The sequence below is a fragment of the Suncus etruscus genome, chromosome 5, assembly GCF_024139225.1.
Source record: "Suncus etruscus isolate mSunEtr1 chromosome 5, mSunEtr1.pri.cur, whole genome shotgun sequence".
NCBI classification, from domain to species: domain Eukaryota; kingdom Metazoa; phylum Chordata; class Mammalia; order Eulipotyphla; family Soricidae; genus Suncus; species Suncus etruscus.
This window is the reverse complement of record NC_064852.1, coordinates 95,284,218-95,304,397: the sequence shown is the minus strand read 5'-3', so window position 1 is coordinate 95,304,397 and position 20,180 is coordinate 95,284,218. Positions and strand designations below refer to the sequence as shown.

Below are 20,180 nucleotides of genomic sequence, written 5' to 3'. Positions count from 1 at the left end.
ATATGGTCCCCTGAGCCTGCCAAGAGTAATCTCTAAGCCAGGCATAAGTCCTGAACATCACACACACACACACACACACACACACACACACACACACACACACACACACACACACACACACACACACACACCTTATGCAAACTAAGAAAATATTCACATGAGTAGTAAGCCACTTCATCAACTCAGTGGCTTTGGAGACCTAGAAAGTTGGGCAGTCCAATATAAATTCCTTTCGTGTTACAGTTCTTTCTATACCTGCCCAGGCAACTGGCACTGGAATTAGAGCAGCATTAAGCCCTACATGTGCTTTGCAGCACATTGTAGCAGAGGTGAAGATCAGCAAACAGGGAATTCATTTCCTTAAGCATTTTGCTGTGCATATGACCAGCTTCTGCATACTTGGAGAAGAAACAACCCTATTAAATATCTTTGAAAAAGTGAAAGCGAATGACTAAACATTAAAACTCAGAGAAAAGGAAGGTGAGGTGGAGCAGGATCTATGAGGAAAATGACACTGTTTAGTTTATCCATGGAAGGAGCAGAACTTAATTGTCATTCCAGCGTGGGGCTGCTGGGCACCCAGCTCCTTTCACTCTGGGTAGAAAACAAATCCCCAAGTTGCTACTGAGCCAAACTTAAAGGCCAGTCAGGAAATGAGCAGCACTCCCGAATGGAAAAGCCTGGATCTCTGTGTTTTCTAAAGTAAACAAAAGATCTGCAGAAGTATTTCCTTGCACTATTTGGCAAGAGAAAGAAGCACCTGGAGAGTGAGTTAGGAAGAGAATGCGTATAAGAAATGGGAGTAAAACACGAGTGGTTATAATGAAGCTTTGTCTCACTAATCTCCAGAGCCTAAGAGTTCTATAGGGAACAAAGCTGCACATGAAGAAATGTGCAGACGGGCTGGTTGATTAAGAATACATTCGTGCAAAGGATAAACAGAACAAATACATTTCTGGATCCTGCATGTTATCTGTCATTGGATTAAAATAAAAATCTTAAAAATATCTTTTAGAGAGTCCAACTGGAATATGTACATTAAAATAAATGAGGGCTGAGAAAGAAGTATGAGCAATGAGAAAAGCAATTATCCTTGGAGAGAGAAATTTCCTTGCTCCATGTGGCATATGAGGCTGGTAATTTCAGCCATTCTCTTTTAGGTGATTTTCAGTGAGTTCCAAATGTTGCTTAAGGGGACTGTCTCAGCTCACCTGAGGGAGCGGGGCAGAACTAAAGATGTATGAAGAGCTATCACGTTCTTTATGCCAAACACTCTGTTCAGCAGGACAGCCTCGGGAGAAAAGACAAGTTACTACTCTTGGGAGGCAGGAGGAGAGAGAAGAAATGAGGCAGCGATTGCATGGGGTTGCTTATGTTAAGGACCTACCATTAAAAAAGAAAGAAAAATGAATGCAGTTGGAATCAACAGCATTTACTAATTTGAAGATTTAGCCCTTCTTCCCAATGGGAAAAGCTCAGATTCTAAAAATGATGACCATTCCTGCAGTGTTTAGGAAACAATTATTAATTGATCTAATGAGATTAGCTGAGAATAAAGTTAATTTATTCCTTTTCTGCAATGATCTAGAAAGTGCCACTCCAAGAGCAATAAGTTAAATACAGAGTCGATGCATTTATAGAGCATAATAAAACTCACTGTTTTTCTGGATCAAACCCCAATCAGCCCAAGGAGAGTGGATTTCTGGGGCTTTGTAGGAGGCAATCAATGGCTCACTTAATTTGGTGGGTAACATCTGACAGAAAAAACATATTTCTCTGGGTTCCAGACTTGACTTTGTGCCTATCTGTTGGAGAAAATCAAAGCTGCAAATCACTGGAATTCTAAGGACACAGCTAACTGGATACTCTGCGACTATCTGTAGTTTGTGCACTTCCAAAAAGTATTGATTTTTTTTCCTCTTTATATAATGTTCATGCGTATTTATTCATTCACCTGTTTCTCGCTGTTCCTGGCTAAAGGTCAAGTGGGTATGGAAGGACATCCCTGGAGAAGCCAAAGCAGCTGCTTTAAACTCTTGGACAAGTTGTGGGACCTAATAGTTGGTCACAGGGGCTGCTGAAGGTGGGCTGTCTTTGACCATCTGGAGGTTTCAATGTGCCCCATCCATTTCATGCCAACCTGGCTTGCAGAACTAGGGTCACTGCGCCCTGAGACACTTCAGAACGCTGCTCAAGGGAGCTGTGCTTTGCATCTCCTGGGCTCCTCTGGCAGGTGCAGTTGCCTTTTCAATTTGATGCTATTTTTCTTAGGCTCTGCAGGCGCTCACAAGCAGAACTATTATTACTTGCTTGTTACTGCATGTTGCTGATTCATACTCAGAAGGAAAAAGTAATTTTGTCTTCAACACCTCTTCTCTGTCATTTAAGGCATATGTTAATGAAAGACAGATTTTGGCATCTACTCTCCAGTGGAACTTTGCGGCCACCACATAGATTCATTATAAATGAAGACACAACTGTTATTTTACTTCTATTTATATTTATAACTACACCAAAGCCATCTTGCAGGTACCTTTGTGCCTTTCAAATCCCAAACCATATTCCAAGAGATGCTCAACATTTCATGCTTGAATTGGCATTAATGTGGCATTAATATATAGACAATATTTTAAATAAAGATGTTTTTCACTCATATTTTATTACTGACATTCCCTGAATTCACATATTTTAGATCATGCCAGAGCTGAATCCCTTTGAAGACATTTTAAGGGCTTTTTCCTCCCTTAGTAGTGCAGACTTACTTTCCCCCTGGAAGTGAGGAGTATGCAAGTGATGCCTGCTGGCCGGAAGCCAAGTGGAAGGCTGGAGCCCAAAAGGGTGGGGCCAGAGCAGAGGAAGCCTGTGCAGAATGCTGAGAACTGATCTGAAAGCTTTTGCTTTGTCATTCCTCTCAGGTCCTTTCCCTGCCAGTTTGTAAGTGGCAGACAAGTGCGACCTACTTATTTTAGAGAATTGCTAGGTCTAGAAGGAGCCTTAACCTTGAAGATCTTGCGACTCAATCTCACCCACTGTGTAATCATTCCACACCACTCAGGATTCTTTCTCCAGCATCTTGTTGTGCAGCATTGGAGTCTATGAAGATAAAGGTGCAGTTCTGAAGGGGTTAAGAGATGGCTCAGCACACAGGGCACATATGAGGACTCCAGTTAAAATCCCAGCAACATGTTGCTTCCCAAATACCACTGGGTGTGACCCTGAGGGTACTTGGCACTGCAGGATCATAACAAGCTCCACATCCTCAGACCCTAGCACTAAACCACCAGACTAGGTTATCCCTGCAAATGATCACTGAGCTCCCTGACCACTGCTTTTCTTGCCACCAAAGGGCATTGTTCCTAAGGGAGAGTCAAGGAGTCAAAGGGCCTCCTAGCCATCCTAAGGCTGGTGTTCAAGGCAAGGGTCTGAGGATAGAGTGCTGCTCAGGCCTTGTGATGCTGGGAATCACCTGGGACATCTAATAGTGTTCAAGGGCCTCCACGGCTGCACAGGCTGATGCTTGAGGAACCTTGTGGTTGTGGTGCCAGGGATTGAACAGGGTCATCTGCATACAATATATGAATTTTAACCCCACATACTCTCTTTGGCCCTCAAAACACTTTGACAGGGTGGAGGTCCAATTTGGGTTCTATCCTCTAAGCATTTATATCCTGGCAAGTTTCCCAACATAGCAGAGCCATAGTCTAATGGCTATAAGTAATGGCTATAAGTTCTGATTCACAGAACAGAGGAACTAGAGAAATCAAGTAGTACATAATATTGTAGTCAATAAATTACTGAGTATTCAGCTAAATTAAGAGTAGCTCACAAGCTCCATAAGACTAGGGCCCTTGATTCCTCTCTGACTCTGAGGCAAAATTTTCCAGAGCATCTTATTGTTTTTTCTTACAAGATTTCATAAACCCATTGAAAAAGTTTCTGTTTTTCTGTATGTGGCTCTGTTGACTGTAAATTCCGTTATTAATAACACAACCTCACATATATTCAGTGCTTTGGAATTTACAATGAGCTTTCACAAGTGTGGAAAAATACCCACACTGACAATGTCATCTACTGATGACTAACAGTAGCAGGAAGCTGAAGTAGCAGAGCTCCTTCTCTGAAAGGGTCTATTAGTGATGCAAATGTAAGTTATCTGCATTTGTGAGGAGCATAATAAACATTAAAACCAATTAGAAGTAACAATGTGTGATATATTCAGGCTTCAGAACGTGGCTTTAATGAGTTGGAAAAATCAAAGGAATAGAGCAGAGGAGTCTAGGGCGAAGAATTTGAGTCACCTGAAGCTTAACAGTTGAAATGGTTCAGAGGACCAGGAGGAAAGGCTCTTTGCATGAAAATACCTAACATTTCAAGTACAGTCTAGAGTAATGATTGTATGCTGGTAGAAAACTTGATGTGGTCATAATGAAAACAAAAGCATATGGAACTGAGACAAGCAAAGCAGGTTAAGTTCTCAGAAGTCAGTACTAACTTGTGTTTCAATACAAATGTGTCATACTGAATGCAAAACTTTTAATAATAGAAACTGTTAGGTTGGCTTCTTCACAACCTTCTAAAACAGTTCTTCATGTGTGAGAAGTTTTACATTTGGAAAATGCTCAAAAGTGAATTTTTAGCCATAAAGCAAAAATGGAGGGTGCATTTTCATTGTTTCTGTACTGTAATAAGGTGAAAGAATATACTTTCTGTTAAAGAAAAATAAAACGGTCTTTTTTGAAATTCACCTCTCTCAGAAGATAAATTTCTAAACAGCAAATTGGCTACCAAATTGGCCTGAGGTTCATGAATGTGAGGAAAACATTCAAATTTCTTCCAGTTATCAAATAGTTAAAAAAATTATCCAAAAAGAAACATCTGCATCACTTCCTGATTTATTACTTCTAAGCAATATTTCAAATCTATTTTTTGTCTTTTCTTTCCTGCCCAAATCTACATTTTGTCTAGCCACAAAATCTTGAGGAGGGGGTTGCTTCAGGTCGGCTAAGAGCAGGGCGAGGAGACAACAGCGGTCGACATAGTTCTGACAGCCAGTGGAGGAGGTGGTCTATGCTAGACAGGAGCTCCCATTTTTTTGTCTCGCAGTCCAAATTTGGTTGATATATTTTTGAAGTTTCTAAAGGTTAACTATATGCTGTAATACATTACAGAAAGACAAGAAGCTTGAGTTTTACTGTGCCAGTCAAGAGGTTGGCTTGAATCTGCTATTTAGGATTGAGAGAGACAGTACAATTTACATGTGTGAGAATGTGAGAATAATTTTACCTTCTGTTGTTTGTAAAACCACCTTGGGCCATGATTTTTAAATTGAGACACAAGAAGATCTGCTGGGGTTCCCATAGCAACATTAACTTATCTAACTGCCCTTGCTGTATGTAAAACTTTCATTACTAGCTTAGTTTTTAAATGTATACTCTAATTAGGAAACATGACTGAACCAAGTCTCAAGCAAATTTTAGCTTTTCCATTTACTGATTGATGCATATGTAAACAGAAACATTGATATGGTATGTCTGAGGTTTTACTGTGAAGCAATTCTATGTGGAAAACGAATGTGATCTTCCTTGTCCCTGATCTTTGACCTCACCAAATTCCATTCCAACTTCAAACCTCTTTCTAAATACACTGAAAACATGGCTAGGATAAGATAGAAACAAACCATGTATAGGAATGGAATCTATCATGCTGAATGAAATAAGTCAGAGGGAGAGTGAGAGACGCAGAATAGTCTCAATCATCTATGGGTTTTAAGAAAAATAAAAGTCATTTTTGCAACAATCCTCAGACAATGAGAGGAGGGCTGGAACTTTCAGCTCACTTCATGAAGCTCACCACAAAGAGTGGTGAGTGCAGTTATAGAAATAACTACACTGAGAACTACCATAATCATGTGAATGAATGAGGGAACTGGAAAGCCTGTCTAGAGTACAGGTGGGGGTGGGGTGGGATGGAGGGAGATTTGGGACATTGGTGGTGGGAATGTTGCACTGGTGAAGGGGGGTGTTCTTTACATGACTGAAACCTAATCACAATCATATTTGTAATCAAGATGTTTAAATAAAGAAAAAAATGTAAAAAAAAAAGATGGGGGGGGCTAGAGAGAGAGCATGGAGGTAAGGTGTTTGCCTTTCATGCAGATGGTTAACAGTTCGAATCTGGCTTCCTATATGGTCCCCCGTATGTGCCAGGAGCAATTTCTGAGAATGAAGCCAGGAGTTTCCCCTGAGCACTGCCAGGTGTGACACAAAAACCACAAAAAAAAAAAAAAAAAAAAAGATGGAAACAAACCAAATCAGTCTCCTATGGTTCCAGTTCAAGGATTGCCACAAACAGGTCTTTTATTTTATTTTATATAATTTTTCATTTTGGGGGGGGGACATACACAAACAGTGGCAGTCAGGGGTTACTCCTGGCAGGCTTGGGGGACCATGAGATGCCGGGGATAGAAACTGGGTAGGCCGTGTGCAGGGCAAACACCCTACTCCCTGTGTTATCTATTACTCCAGCCTCACCAACATTCCTTTTAAGATTGATCTCTAACCCATATTTTTTCCACTGTTCTTTATCTTGAAGATCCTACACCAAAGAGGCTTGTCACATCACCTTCTCTTGAGAATTACATTCAAGGTTCTGTCTGATACCTGCTTTCAGTTGAACTCTGACTCTTCCTCAAACCTTTGCAGAGCTGATTTTTCTCTTCCTTTGGAACCTCTATTACTACTGACTGCTACTGTTACTATACGAAATACTGTTTGCTTTAACTTTTTTTTTTTTTTGCTTTGGTCACACCCAGCAGTGATCAGGGGTTACTCTTGCTTTATTGCTTAGGGGTCATTCCTAATAGGGGATCACATGATGTCAAGGATGGAGACTGGGTCTCCCACGTGCAAACCTGTGCTCTATTTGTTCTCTCTCCAGCCCTTGACATGCTATTTGTGTCTATAACTAACATCTTTACATAATCGGGGCAGTTTTCTCTCTTTTTTCTGATTTTCCTTTGAGAAACTTTATTTCTAGTCATTATGGTGGCACCATCAATTCACACTGATGTTGGCACATATCACCTACATACAAGCACTGGTGGCTCAATGTTGTTGAATGAATATAAATCGTGGTTCTGGCATCAATGTGTTAAGCTACCATAGACTGGCCTGTCAAGATTGAATTTATTGAATTTATTGAACCTTGTGTTGGGCTAATAACATTTGGTTGGGAATGAATTTACAAGTTAACTCCTGTTAAAAAATTATCCATTTCTTCCACATTTCTGTGGCTCATAAAAAAATAAATCCACTTGCCAATTAGCTACTTATCTGAGAGCTAGGAATGTTCAGGCTTTGTTTTACTGGCTACATTCTATTTATGCTTTCTAAAGAAAGGATTGGATTTTTTTTTTTTTTTTTGGTTTTTGGTTTTTGGGTCACACCCAGTGGTGCTCAGGGGTTACTCCTGGCTGTCTGCTCAGAAATAGCTCCTGGCAGGCACGGGGGACCATATGGGACACCGGGATTCGAACCAACCACCTTTGGTCCTGGATCAGCTGCTTGCAAGGCAAACACCGCTGTGCTATCTCTCCGGGCCCTCTAAAGAAAGGGTTGGGTTTTTAATTATTATATTATTTTATAAATTCAGCACAATGCATGTATTCAATGTTGGTAAGAAATGAAATGCCAATGTTAGAATTTCTTTTTATAAACTGAACTTTGCATGCCAACATATAACATTTTTGAGGCAATGTGGCAAAATAAAAATGAATTATTTTTAAATTTTTGTACCACACACAGCTGTACTTGGAGAACTACTCCAGGCACAGTGCTTAGAGTGTTGGTCCTACTGGTACTCTGAGGACCATGCAATGCCTGTGATCAAACTAGGGCTCTCACATGCAAAAAAATCTGATTCAGCTTTTTGTGTTATTTTCTTAGCCAGATAAATAAAACTTTACTTCCTATAATTCAAGAATTGTCTATAACAGTGTGACAGTTACTTTAATGAGAATTTACAGGGCTAGAGTTCTTGTACACTCTGCACATAGTAGACCTGGATTAAATTCCTGGCAGCACTTATGGTCTCCTGAGCCCTGACAGGAGTAATACCTAAACACAGAGTCAGAAGTATGGCTTGAGGACCAACAGGTGTGGCCCCAAATCTAAAACAAATAAATACACAGACCTGGTAACAACTTGTATGTCAAATACACTGAAGATAATGGTAGCATTGGTTATATTAAGGAAAGAAAAGGGAAACTAAATTTTTATTTGAGTCATCAGCTTTTGAATTAAAATAAAAACAAAACAACACCTATTCATCTCAGTCTTTGACCTGCCCTGGAAACAAGGAGAGTAGGCAAGCTACTATCAGGTAGTTATAGAAATGAGTCAAGGGGGCTGAGAGTACAGTGGATAGGGTGCTTGCCTTGTATGTGGCCGATTCAGGTTTGACTACTAATATCCCATAATGACCTGAGCAACACCAGGAGTGATTTCTGAGTGCAAAGAACCCTGAACTTCTACTTCTAAAAAATGGAAGGTTATGGTTTTGTAGAATATTTGACTTATATCAGTGATTTAATCAAATACTTAAAAATTTCAAAGAACAGAGGAAGGAGAGATAGTGCAGTTGGTAAGCAGCTTGCCTTGCAAGCACTAATAGGAGTTTGATCCCTAGTACCACATATAGCTCCCAAAGCACTACCCAACCAAGGGTAGCTTTCAGCACAGAGCCAGGAGAGATCTTACTGCCAAGTGTGATCCAAACACATACACACAAAATCCCCCAAAATTCAAAGAACAAAAACACAATAAGACAGTAAGTTGTAGACACAATAAGTTCAAACAAGTTTGACTATATTAAATCATACATACAAAAGAGCTTAGCTACGATAGATATAAATTCTCTTCTTCTGACACTTCAAAAGTGTAAAATTAAGAGAAATCTTTGAGTTATGAAGTCCTCTGGTCTGCATCTTAACATGAAACAGTTTAACCATGAGAAAGAAGAAAAATGGGAATTTGGTCCTTTTCTAAGTCAAGGTTAATGATTTCAGGAGCTTGCCTTGAACTCACAGTTGGTGTTAGTTTCACTATTTTTTCCTTTTAACTTGTCAGTATATGTAATGGTTTTTGGAATTTGCCTTGAACCCACACTCGGTACATTTTCACTTGCTTTTTCCTATTAACTTGTAATCGACGATCAACCAGATTTTGCTTCTCTTCTAAACCAGCCTTGCAGAACAGACTGTGGACTTCCTCTGTAAGTAAAGAATATGGTAATCAAATGTAGGATATATTACTATGTGGCAGGGAGAAACAATGGAACATTAATGGAATCATTGACCAACTAAATCATTAACCTTCTCTAGCACAAATTAGTAAAGGACATCTATGAAATCAAGTAGAATCTTGTTCATGTAAATGGGCCAATATTCTTGAAGCTGCTGGGCCAAGAGCTCATGAACTAAAGAAATACCTTTCTCTGAATGACCACTACCACTAGGGGTCATGAACTTCAACTCCTGTTAATTCAAGACACAGTCAAATGAAGGAGCATGTAAAGAGTCCTAGAGACCGACACCATTAATCAGGTCATAAGCTCTAGGCAACACTTTCCTTCCTTTTGTTAGATTTATGGATTTTCAAAGCTTTCTAAAGCATTTTTTATATTGCATGAAATGAAAGAATTAAGCATAAGCAGTCTAAAAGAGCAGAGAGAAATAGAGAGCACTGCTGGTTGCAGTTTCCAATATTTTGAGAGGTGCCCTTCTCTAAATTTGTTGACTTGCAGACCTCAAATGGCACATTATAAACATACTTATATAGGTCCAGGGAAAGTCCTTGAATACAAGATTCATTTTAGATGCTTTTTTAAAATGAAAAACTGACTAGAGATAAATTATTTTCTATGGATTCTTAAAATCAAATTTCTTCCTTTGGCTGTGACATGTCATCAATTTTTTTTCATTTCAGGGCTAATACTACCTCCAAAATGGAACAGAGTATACCTTCATTTGGGTATAAGGATGAAACAAGTGATTCTTTAAAGCAGTTTCAAGTGGGAAAATATTAAAAGGCAAAAAGGCCATTTTCAAATTTTTACACAGAACACAGTTAGCAAAATATGAAGACATCCAATATTTAATCAACTACTCTAGCTTCATTTGTAGAATTTTTGAGCTTCTCCCTGAAAATAATAACCCTGAGTTCTTATACCTAATTATTTCCTCATATAGGTAAGCATACCTTTTGTAAAAAAATATACTCTGGTGCCATCTCCTCGAACATAAAAATTTTCAGATAAACAGTGTCCTAAAAAAAAAGAGTAACAGTATTCTTTAAAATAAAAACAAAAACACCTGACAGGAAATATAAACAAAACAGTCTTTACAACAGTGCTTCTTAAACTTTTTCTACTCAACCCCTTCTGGCCTACAATATGTAACAAGGCTGAGTGCTGCCAGAAACAACTCTTGTTTTTTTTTTTTTTTTTGTTTGGTGTTGTCTTTTTTTTGGGGGGGGGGGAGCACACTCAGCAGTGCTCAGAGGTTACTCCTAGCTCTGTGCTCAGAAATTACTCCTTGCAGGCTTGGGGAACCATATCAATGACAGGGATTGAACCTGGATTGGCTGTGTGCAAAGCAAACACCAAACCCATTGTATATTGCTCAGTGTTTAATTTTGAATTATTTTTGGTTATAGTGCATTCATTATGTGTTTGATTTTGAATTATTTTTGGTTGTAGTGCATTCAGAAACCTTTCACTGTTATGTGACCATATCTGTGACCCATAATTTAAGAAGTTAAGCTTTATAATACACAAAAATAACTTCAGGGGCCAAAGAGATAGTACAGGGGTCAAGGTGCTTGCCCTGCATTTGATAGATCCAGTTTGATGCCCAGCACCATATAAGATTTCCAGAGTACCATCAGACAGGCCCTTGAGCTCAGAGCAAGGAATAATTCCTGAATAAGGCTAGGTATGACCCAAAGAGCTTATCCTACAACACAGTTTTAAAAAATTAAAAGAAAAATAATTTCAAACAGAATGAATTACCGCTTTTAAAACGAAGTTGAGTTTTATCATATCTTCCATAGTCTCGAAATAACAGCATTCCTCCAGGTTTCAATAACTTACTCAGTCGGTTTATAACACCTCGCATCCTTCAAAAACAAAGTAAGATACTCTGCTTACTAAAATTTCATTTTCTGTGCCACATTTAACCTTCTTAAAGATAATATAAGAAAAGCTCAATAAATCCAAATTACTCTAAACACAAACATAAGGGCCATAAAAACAAATATTTTATATAGAAAAGAAAAGAATACCAATTAACTAAATGATCACATTAAAAGGCCTAGGGTTGTAATTGCCCAAAAAACCAGTGGTAGAGTCATGGTAGGGTTCATGGAGGTTGTCAACATCAAAATGAAAAACCATAGACATTTCCTGATATTTACAGCATATTAAGGTAGCTTGCAAGTCAGACAAAAACTAAAGTCACATCATTTTTTAATAGATAAAAAAAAAACTGAGCTATCTCAAATTATACACAGTCAAATGGATCATCTGTCTTCCAAAATGAGCCCCTTTTCCTCAAGATTATTTCATTAATTCAAAAAGTATAGCAACTTAGAGAACACTTTGATCCATATAATTTTTCTCTTCTTCTACTATTCTTTTTTTTATAATAATTTTTATCTTGACCAAAGTGGATTACAAATCTTTCACAGTAATTTTGTTTGTTTGTTTTGTTTTTGGGTCACACCTGGTAGCACTCAGGGGTTCCTCCTGGCTCTACACTCAGAAATCACTCCTGGCAGGCTAGGGGGACCATATCAGATGCCGGGATTCAAATCACTGTCCTTCTGAATGCAAGGCAAACATCCTACCTCCATGCTATCCCTCCAGCCTCATTTCACAGTAATATTTTAGGTACACAGTGACATTGAATCAGGGGCATTCCCACTACCAATGATGTCCTCCCTCTACCCCTGTTCCCAGAATATCCCCCTTTCTTACCACTCCTACCCCCCTGCAAGATTGGGTATTGATTCTTTTGTCGCTGGCTTTAGATTTGGTGTTTAAGTCTGATCATTTTTCATTTCTACTTAATGTTCATATGACTGTTTGGTCTTGGTACCCTCCATTATTTCCCCCTCAATTTGTGATGTGGAACAAGATGGTTCAAGTTATGTGGTTCTGTTTGAAGGATAGAAAAAAATAAAATGGGGCAAAAATCAAACAAGCAAAAAATGGGAAGAGTCCTTCTAGAGGCTATAAATATCAATTTAAGAGAAGAAAGGGAAAACTCTTCTACTCTTCTCTCCACAATCCATTGGTCATCAAATTGTACTTCTTTTTTAAATAACATCTTTAATATTTTCTTTTTATATTTCCTACTCATACTCCTTTTGTAAATTCTTACCTCCTCAGGGCTGGAAACAGAATCACTTCCTAACATATTTCATTATTCTCCCTGTCAATTTTTCCTGCATATTACTGATTCTGCTTCTTATGATGGTTTTGTCTGGCCAAACAGATAGCACTGAAGGGACGGCATTTTCCTCGCATGAGGAAAAAGATTCAATCCTCAGCACTGCATAAATTCTCCTATGCAGCCCTGGAGCTAGGGTGTAACCCACAATTAAAACAAACACTTCCACCCACAAACCCAGAGTGATGATTTTGTAAAATCATTCCTTTGCTCAAAATTTTCATGATTTTAACCCATAGGATAAAAATCTTAATTTCTTTTATTGAGACCTTCAGAGCTACAAGTATTTCAATTAATCTTTCTACTATTTTTCTTTCTACTACTTCCTAATCTCAAGCATCTCCTCTAGTCAGATGTTACAAGCTTGGCTCTGAATAGTAGAAGCCTTCACTCACGTGATTTCCCCTCAGAGAATTCTCTCCTTCTTACTATTTAAATTATATTTGCATGCCAAGCCCCAGCTCAATACTGGGAAGCCTTTATTTAGTTTCATTGTTTATTTTACTGATATGGTTCCCAGTCAAATAATACAACACCTCCTGACAGCTCCTGATTTAATGTTTTTGGTTAAGTGTTCATGGCCTTTATGTGTGATTATGAATGAGAGATGACATAGATTTAAAAAGTTTTATCAATGCTGAGAAGCTTAAAGTGGCTTTAAATAGCTCTGCTGAGAAAAGCTCATTGGGAATGACCATGAAAGTACAAAATCCACTGACAATACCTGCCAAGGGGAACATGTTTGTGGGCATCTTGTAGTCTCTACTTCTCTGAATTGTTTTTATTTTAAAAAATTGAGCAAGCTGGATTAGATAACCTGCAAATTTCCTGTTCATTAGCATAATGGGTGTGTGTGAAAGATTGATGATATTAGGTAAAAATGAAGGAGAAAGAAGGGAAAAAGTATGAAATGAGTAAAATTTGATAAAAAGCAGTAACATGATTGCATAAACTTTTTTAAAAATAGGACATAATAAGAACATGAAAGGAAAAAGAAAAGTATTTTTTCCTTGTTTGCTTTGTATAGGTTATTTTCCTACTGTATTTGTAGCCTTAGATTTAGCAACTACAGAAGATCATGCCTAAAAATTAAAATACTGGCTTTCAGGGTAAAGGCTGCATGTACAGAGAAAAATCTGTTTCTACAATTATTAGCAAAATATGCATGAAGGAAAATACAGGAAAACAAGTATTTCAAAATGTGGATACCTCCTTCAGCAAATTCTTTCCTCTTAACTATGCTGTAAGGTCTGGGGTTGGAGCTAAAGGCCTGCGATGGGGGGGGGGGGGCAGCGCATGGGAGGGGGGGCTTTTTTGATCCTTCCATTTGGCCCTGAGCAGTTGCAGAGCCAGCTGGGGTGAAATGACTAAGGCAAGGGGAAGAAAGCGCCACCTTGCTTCCACCTTATCCAACTCTTAACCTGTTAACTATTGCTATCTCTAGATGGAGGGAGCAGAGAAGAAAAATAGGAGATAAAAGAAATGAATATGCATTGGTTATCAACTCTATGCTTGGATCTGTGGATCTGTGCTAAACATGCTTTTATTTCATGGATAAGAAGAAAAGTTAACTCTTCTTTTATGGTATCTTATAGTTTATCCCCATTTAAGCTGGGACCTCTACATTCAAGGTATAGCTGCATTACTTATTGTTCATTTGTGCATGAATTTTAAAAGCTGAGAAGAGCTAGAACTTTTCTAGAACTTTCCTGGGGCTGGATCTATTACCATATTACTAAAAGACCTCTAAGAAAAATACCTTGCCTTTTCACTTATTATTTTATGCCTTCTACTCATTACCTTATTTTTAGATACTTTCCATTTAAGGTAAAGTGGCTACTGAGATGATCATCTGAATTTATTTTATAATAAATAAATAGAATGAACATACTGTACTAGAAAAGCAATCTTCCCGAGACATCTGTTTCCCCTTCTCTTTAACATTCAATTCAAATCATAAGAAAATACATGATCTAAACGAATTTCAAATAGTCTTTTTGTGGTCTTTTTGGGAATTTAAACATTTCCTGTTATGGGTGTCAAATAGAAAATCTTGTTCTCTCTCCTCCTACTCCATCCTTTTAACTATGAAACAAAATACATAGGTTACATCTTCCTACTAACAGCCTGAATAATGCCCATAGCCTAAACAGATGAGCAGAGAGAAATAAGTTACAGAAAGTGGGAGGAAAAAGCAGCTTCATGGAACCTGAGATTATCTCACCTGGTACACAAACAGCTTTCATTTAGCTTTATTTGGAATCTAATTTTTTTTCAATAAGTTATCAGAGTGTCCTCTCTAAAAGAGACATACTGGCACTATAAAGAGTCTAGTGAGTTTGTAACTGCAAACTAAGGATAACTGAGTTTCTTTGGGAAAGGGTCAGACTCAAACTTTAGGCAGATGATGACTATACTGTCTGTTACTAAATCCGTGTTTGTTACTAAACATCACATTAGGAACCTTTCGAAGGCAAAATCCTGACAAAACCTGAAACTTGCCACATATGGTTTAATGCATATGAGGTGACAAAAATGTAAGAAAAGTGATTATTTTAATTACTGGAAATATCATTTATTGTTCCTCTCTAGAAAGAGCTATGGCTACTGTTACAACATACACTGTGTAAAAATAGTTTGACTTAAGTATTTAAATAATGATACTAGGTCAACCTTAGATTATAAAGGTTCCCAGTTAATATGGCAAATACTAAATAACTCTTAATTTCTAGTGGGCTTCATTTATTTATTTATTTTTGGTTTTGGGGCCACACCCGGCAACGTTCAGGGGTTACTCCTGGCCCTGTGCTCAGAAATTGCTCCTGGCAGGCTTGGGAGGACCATATGGGATGCCGGAAATAGAATCCAAATCTGTACTGGGACAGCTGTGTGACTACTGCTGTGCTATCTCTCCGGCCCCTAGTGGGCTTCTTTTAAGGAATTACTTTTGTGTGTGGTTGGTTTTTTTTTTTTTTTTTTTTTGATCAGAAACAAAGGTATTCAGGGGGCCAGAGCCATAGCACAGTGGTAGAGCATTTGCCTTGCATGCTGCCAACTCAGGACGAACCCAGGTTCAATTCCCAGCATATCATATGGTCCCCCGAGTCTGTAAGGAGCAATTTCTGAGCACAAAGTCAGAAGTAACCCCTGGGTGCTGCCAGGTGTGACCAAACCCCCTCCCCCCAAAATAAAAAAGGTATTCAGGGCTTACTCTTGGCTCTGTGCTCAGGGATCATTCCTTGCTGGGCTCAGGGGACCATGTGGGGTGCTATGGACTGAACCCAGGTTAGCCTCATGCAAGGCAAGCACCCCACCCACTGTACTATTGCTTCAGTACCTATAGCAATTTTTTTTCTCCTTTATTCCCATAACTTTTAATATAATTTTTATTTTGATCATAGTGGCTTACATATTGTTGACAATAATATTTTAGGTACATATTTACATAAAATCAGGGGGGATTCCCATCACCGATTTGTACTCCCTACACCTTCGTTTTCGTCCTACCTCCCATATCCTCCTCCCTCACTCCCGGGGCTGCTAGAATATGTGGTCCCCTCTGTACCTAGCTTACTACTTAGTAGTCTTGCACCTGTTTGGTCTTAGTGCCTCCCTTATTTCCCCCTCTAACTGGGAGGCAGGACTAGCCTATAGCAATTTTTAAGCCCGCAAACAGTATGAGCCAAACAGCTAGAGCCTACCTCCTCATGAACATCCAGAAAGATGCTAAATCAAAGATGTTTGTTTCTGATCACCAAGTACAATTTTCCTCTTGGGAGTCTATTAGGCTGTTCTGAATTTGTAATTTCCTTGAGCACTGTCACTTTTAATAGGTATGTGTCTTGCCAGACTATGTTCACTTCATTCTGACAATGACAGAAAGCTCACTAATGAAGTAGTTTGACCAGCTCTTTTCTAAAAGTCGGAAGAAAGGAAAACTGCATTTAAAAGGCTGCATATTAAATATGATGTAGTTCGCTAAACAATTCAAGAATTGTCATTTTTGCTTTGATAATTCTCAAAACCACTATTGATAAAGGGAGCTTTGTACATTTGCTATGCCCTTTAATCTTCATTTACCTGTCAGGATGAATAGAAGAGAGTACAAAGACAAGAAGGATGACATCCAGGGTCCCATCTGGAAAAGGATAGGGTAAGCCGTCATCACAGACATCATGAACGAAGGCATAGCACTGAGCTGCTCTATAGGACGAGTGAGACTGCCACGACCAAGAAATGAAGGAGGAAAGTGATTAGCACACTTCTAGTATTTTCTTAAAATAGAAGAGCCAAATTTTTTTTTTTATTTCTCCCAAATGCCTTCCTCTGTAAATTTGAATGCACTTTATTTCCAATTCAGTATTCTGTTGGCTGATTTCAAACAACCATAAAATGCTTAACTCTAGTCCTTGGATTTGAAAACAAATATTTGTTGCAATCCCTTTTTAATTTTAAAAGTGGAGTAGTCAGGATTTGGGTCAGTGAGTAGTATTTTTTGAAGCCTGCCTGGTATTATTAATTTTTTAACTTTTATTTGCAAGCTAGTTATTAAAAATGTAATGTTCTTCTAATCTCCTTCAGCCTTTCTCCCATCAACCACCCTCTTTCCTCTGATAATCTCTGTTTTACTGACTAGTTTCTTTTATATTTGGCCATGTCTTTTACTTATTTTATTTCATTATATGATATATAGATGATATCTGGTATGCTTTATCCTTATTCTGCTTCACATAACCGACTCAAATTCCTTCCACTTTGCTACAAATGTCAGTTTCACCTTTTTATGAATAGCTATACAGTATCTCATTGTTTCTGTGTACCTGTGGGTATGTGCGCACATATTATCGTCTTTATTCAATCATTTATCAGTGGGTACCTTGACTGTTTTCGGTTCAAAGTTATTGTAAATATCACTGCATTAAACACTGGGGTAGACACAACTTTTCAAGTTGATATTTTCCCATTCTTCAGAAGTGTAACTGTTGGATCCTAAGATAATTCTATATTTTGCTTCTGGCCAATATCTAGACTATTTCCAAAATAGTCATACCAAATTGCATTCCCACTAAAAGGTTCCCTTTTCTCCACATTCTCACCAGCACTTGTTTATGTTCCTTTTCATGTAAATAATTCTCACTAAAGTTTTGATTTAATTTTCCAAATAAGTGATAATGAGTATTTTTTTGGGGAATGTTGCCCATTTATCTGCCCTCTTTGGAAAAAAACAGCTACTTAAATCTGCCCATTTCTTTTTTTTTTTGGGGGGGGGGGGTCACATCCAGCAGTGCTCAGGGGTTTACTCCTGGCAGGCTCGGGGGACCATATGGGATGCCAAGATTCGAACCACCATCTTCTGCATACAAGGCAAACACCCTATGTCCATGCTATCTCTCCGGCCCCAAATCTGCCCATTTTTTAATGGGATTGTTCCTTTTCATTTTTGTGCTTTTTTTACTGTTAAGCATTGTAAGTTCTTTATATGATGTAATTATATAGACTAATATTTTTTCTGATTTAGTACGATATATTTTATGCCAATATTTTCTATATTATTATTCATTCTTTATAATTTTAGAGCGACTGAGATGGTATTCAGCTTTGTTTCTTACTGTCTCTACCCTATATCCATTGGCTTAAAATAGAAATTCTATAACTGCACAATCAACATCAGATCATGAAGATGTTTGTACAACTCTAAGTACACTAAAGCCCACTCAGTTGTTTACTTTTTTGTTTGTTTTGGGGTCTGTGCAGGCAATGTTTGGGGGCTACTCCCAGTTTTTTGTTGAGGAATCCTTTCAGTTCTTTAACCTATCACTCCACCCTTCAACTGTGTACTTTATATGGGTGGTTTTATGGTAGGTGGGCCTCATTTAAACTAAGTTGTTACTTTTTTTTAAAAAAGACATTCTCAGCAGGTTTATTAAGCTCTTGTTGCTAGTAGATCATTCTATTACTTCGTTTCTGAACATTAGGTGGCTTCAAATACACATTGATATCTAAATTGGTGTGTTCCTATGGGGATGACTGCATTAAAAAATTGGGTTTGGCACCTGGACACAAATGTGGTCCAGGCATTCCGAATTACTGATAATACGGTGGCTTTTGAGAGGCATGATTTGGCTACCAGGCCTTTTGGAAGTACCAGGAAGCTGCAGAAGGATGCCCACACTCACTCCAAAAAATAGTCGTGGTGATGTCAGCTCAAACACTGGCATACCTGGAGTTTTGGTCACAGTGTTGTCTCTGCAGAGAGCTGTAGATGAGAAGCTGGGCGATTGTCAAAGTGGTGATTAAGGATGATGAGTGAAGCAGGTATGGCTTTGGCATGATAGGGACTTGGTCTGCCTCTCTCCCCTGCCCAAAAGTGTCAGTTTTCAGCTGTGTGGTCTATGTACCCATAATTTTTAGTTTGTTTGACTTCTCTTTTGAGTATAGACTGAAGCTATGGAGCTGACTGAGTGCAGACATGGTGAATGCATTCTCGGGGCATGGTTTTGGCTCTGCAAGGCCTTCTGGAAGTATGAGAAGGCAGAATATGTGTGGCCCATACTCACACCTGAAATGTCCTAGTGATGTCAGCCCAAATACTGGCATACCTGGAGTTTTGGTCAGATTGGTATTTTTGCATAGAACCGTAGGTGAGTGGTGAAGCAGAGCGACATCTACTTGTTTGCAGAATTTCCTTTTCTTTTTCATTTCCTGAAACTGCCTCTTTGAGCTATGGTTGTGTTCATTAGCTCTAGGGAACTAGTCAAATAAGCTCAAGTTCTCCTCAGAATTTTTATTTCAAATATTTTAATTTATGAGTGCCTATTATGTACAGATTATATTTGCTCTTGGGACATAAAAATAGCATCTAGTAGGAGCTGCTGGCCTTGCTATGTACTGGCCTTCCAATATACCAATAACTCTATTTTAAATTCAAAAGAAATTCTATTGTTTTAGTGTAATATCTAAGGCATGTGTTGATTATAGGAGTACCACAAATTAAAAAATCAAACCATAGTTAAAATGGCTACAGGGAACCTGGGAAATAGCTCAAAAGGTTTAAACACATGCTTTGCATGAAGGATCCAGGTTTGATCCCTAACACTGTATGCACTGCATGGTCCCCTGAGCATCTCCGGGAGTGACTTTCTCTCCAAGAACAGAGCTGCGACTCACTTAGGCAGTGCAGTTGTGGGTGTCTCCACCTAAAAAGGATCAGTGAGAGGCAGCTCAGTGGGCTGCAGCTCAAACTTTTGCATGCAGAAGACTTGGATTTGATGCTTGTTATCATCAAATGCAACCAAGAGTATCCCCAAAGCATAGCAGGGTGTGGTCCAATAATAAAAAAGAAAACACATCAGATAATATTTGATGCACAAACATTAAAAAACCTGTACATTACACTTAGAATGATTCACATCTCAACATGAAGAATATACTTTCATTTTATTTAGCTTCTGGGTTTTTCTTACCCTTTTTATTTCCTGAATAAAACTAACTTCAAAAAAATCACTAAAGTACATTAAAGTACAATAGGTAGGGTACTTGACTTGCACCTTGACAGACCTGTGTCTGAACCCAAGGTATGGTACCCTAAGCCCCAACAGGGGTGTGGGGTTTAATGAAATTTCCGAGTGCAGAGCCAGGAGCAAACCTTCAGCACAGCCAAGTATAGCCCAAA

At 38.5% G+C, this 20,180-nt stretch overlaps 1 protein-coding gene across 1 annotated transcript in view; it reads right to left on the bottom strand.

The window, feature by feature from the left end:
* Positions 1-8,843: 8,843 nt before the first annotated feature.
* METTL8 (methyltransferase 8, methylcytidine) overlaps positions 8,844-20,180 on the bottom strand; it is a 134,705-nt gene continuing 123,368 nt past the window's right edge. The window contains exons 7-10 of the mRNA XM_049773471.1: positions 16,589-16,728; positions 11,068-11,174; positions 10,257-10,322; positions 8,844-9,268 (exon numbers count right to left, since the gene is read on the bottom strand). Coding sequence (XP_049629428.1) covers positions 9,114-9,268; positions 10,257-10,322; positions 11,068-11,174; positions 16,589-16,728 — 468 coding nt within the window. The 3' untranslated portion in view covers positions 8,844-9,113. The remainder of the gene's footprint in view (positions 9,269-10,256; positions 10,323-11,067; positions 11,175-16,588; positions 16,729-20,180) is intronic.